This window comes from Lottia gigantea, assembly GCF_000327385.1.
Source record: "Lottia gigantea unplaced genomic scaffold LOTGIsca_932, whole genome shotgun sequence".
Classification (NCBI taxonomy): Eukaryota; Metazoa; Mollusca; class Gastropoda; family Lottiidae; genus Lottia; species Lottia gigantea.
The window spans coordinates 1-1749 of NW_008711046.1; the positions used below are offsets into that span (position 1 = coordinate 1).

A 1749-nucleotide genomic window follows, 5' to 3' on the forward strand; every position below is an offset into this window, starting at 1 on the left:
ACAAACACATAAAGCTACTAGGATTTTGAGTTCATTTACCAATTCAATAGTTTTCTTGCAGGAAAGCTGCAGAAGATTGGGGAATTGAAAGTATTTTGGCTCAGAGGGAATATTGAAAATTGATTGACGGCCATAACAGATGACAATATACACACCTGGTTTCACAAAAACGTGAACATCAGCAGAAGAAGACTGTCCGCTGGCATCCGTCACTTTCAATGTATAGGTGTAGTCTCCTACTTCCAGATCTTTTAGATGTAAAAATGGTGTCCTGACGCCCTGTAAAGAAAACAGTAATTTTCACTCTTTATGCTCCAGCTTGATACATTGAACATTTTTTGGATGATATGTTTCAATCTGCAGGAGCAGGTTTTATCATTTGTGCTTTGTGGATGTTCCATTACCCATAGTATGTGTCTATATATTTCAGTAAAAGCAACCTGTCTTAGACTGATGTAGGATGGATCCCAGAAAATAGTCCTCATGGAAAAGATTTTAAAAAAAGCACTTACTGAAACATCATTAGTGATATCAGTGTCACCAGTTTTGGTCCACTCATAGCTAACGATACCCTTATCATCAGTGCTGGCGTTACCATACAGGATCACTGATTTCACTGGAAGGTGGATCACTACATCTGATCCTGCATTGGCTTTAGGGGGATAATCAGTTTCTGCAAAGAAGAACAGGAAACCATTTTGATTGACACCAACATGTAAAAACTTAGCTGGAAGAGGACATTAGCTTGTCATCTACTAACCAACCAAAGCTTTAAAGTACTCAAGAGAACTAACCTTTATGGACAGTGACATTAGCCTGAGATGAATTGACAGCACCATCAGAATCTGTTACCGTTAATCTGCAAAAAACAAATAGACAATCCAAACTGCAAAACAAAACCCAAAATCCAAAACAGTTGGTTAATACATTGGTTGGAATAACTAGTAAGAATCTGACAGCAAGGCATCCCTTTGAGAGAACCTTCTTCCCACTTTACTTAATAAGTATGGAAGCATGATCAGTACTGTATGCAGACCTTTTTCCTTTTACAGATCCACTGCATGGGGTCTATTCCAAAGACTGCTAAGGAAATTCTTGGGGATTGCTTGCATGTATACTTACTTAAATGTATAGTTGCCAGGAGAAAGGTTCTGTAACTTCAACATAGAAGAATCCCCACTGATACTATGTTCCTGTAAGGGTCCATTCACCTCTTCCCAATGGTACTTCACAATCTTGTCATCATCAGTACTGTCTGCAATAAAATACAATACATTGTCTTGATGATCCAGGAAGCTGGAGTCCTTCAAAGGGTTGTGAGCCAACCTAGATATTGAACCTTTGATCCAACAACTGTCACTCAAAAATGATTGATTGATAATTTAGTTCTGTGCATCAAAATCTTGAATGATTCTGAGACATCTTGAGCCTTCAAAGGGTTGCGAGTCAGTCTGGATATAGAACTCTTGACACAGCAGACTGATATTCCTGTCAGTAATTGATCGAAATTTTAGTACAGCAGTGTAAAAATATCCACTAACATCAGTGGATTTCATAATCTAAACCTATACAGGTCACTTCCTTTCTAGTTAAATTACATCATAACTATTTCAACACTCCATCTGACGTAGCCAAAACCCTCCCCTGAATATCCAGATTGACCCTACCTGATCCATCCAGAACTCCAGAATTAGGTAACTTGATCACCTGATTGGTTGGTTTGATTATAGCTACAGGGGATGTGTTCAT

General features: G+C 38.4%; 1 protein-coding gene across 1 annotated transcript in view; it reads right to left on the minus strand.

Moving 5' to 3' along the window:
* Positions 1-155: 155 nt before the first annotated feature.
* Positions 156-1749, minus strand: part of LOTGIDRAFT_176294 (hypothetical protein) — a gene marked incomplete at both ends in the record, with an annotated part of 7462 nt that continues 5868 nt past the window's right edge. The window contains 4 exons of the mRNA XM_009068768.1: positions 156-279; positions 513-673; positions 795-859; positions 1123-1255. Coding sequence (XP_009067016.1) covers positions 156-279; positions 513-673; positions 795-859; positions 1123-1255 — 483 coding nt within the window. The remainder of the gene's footprint in view (positions 280-512; positions 674-794; positions 860-1122; positions 1256-1749) is intronic.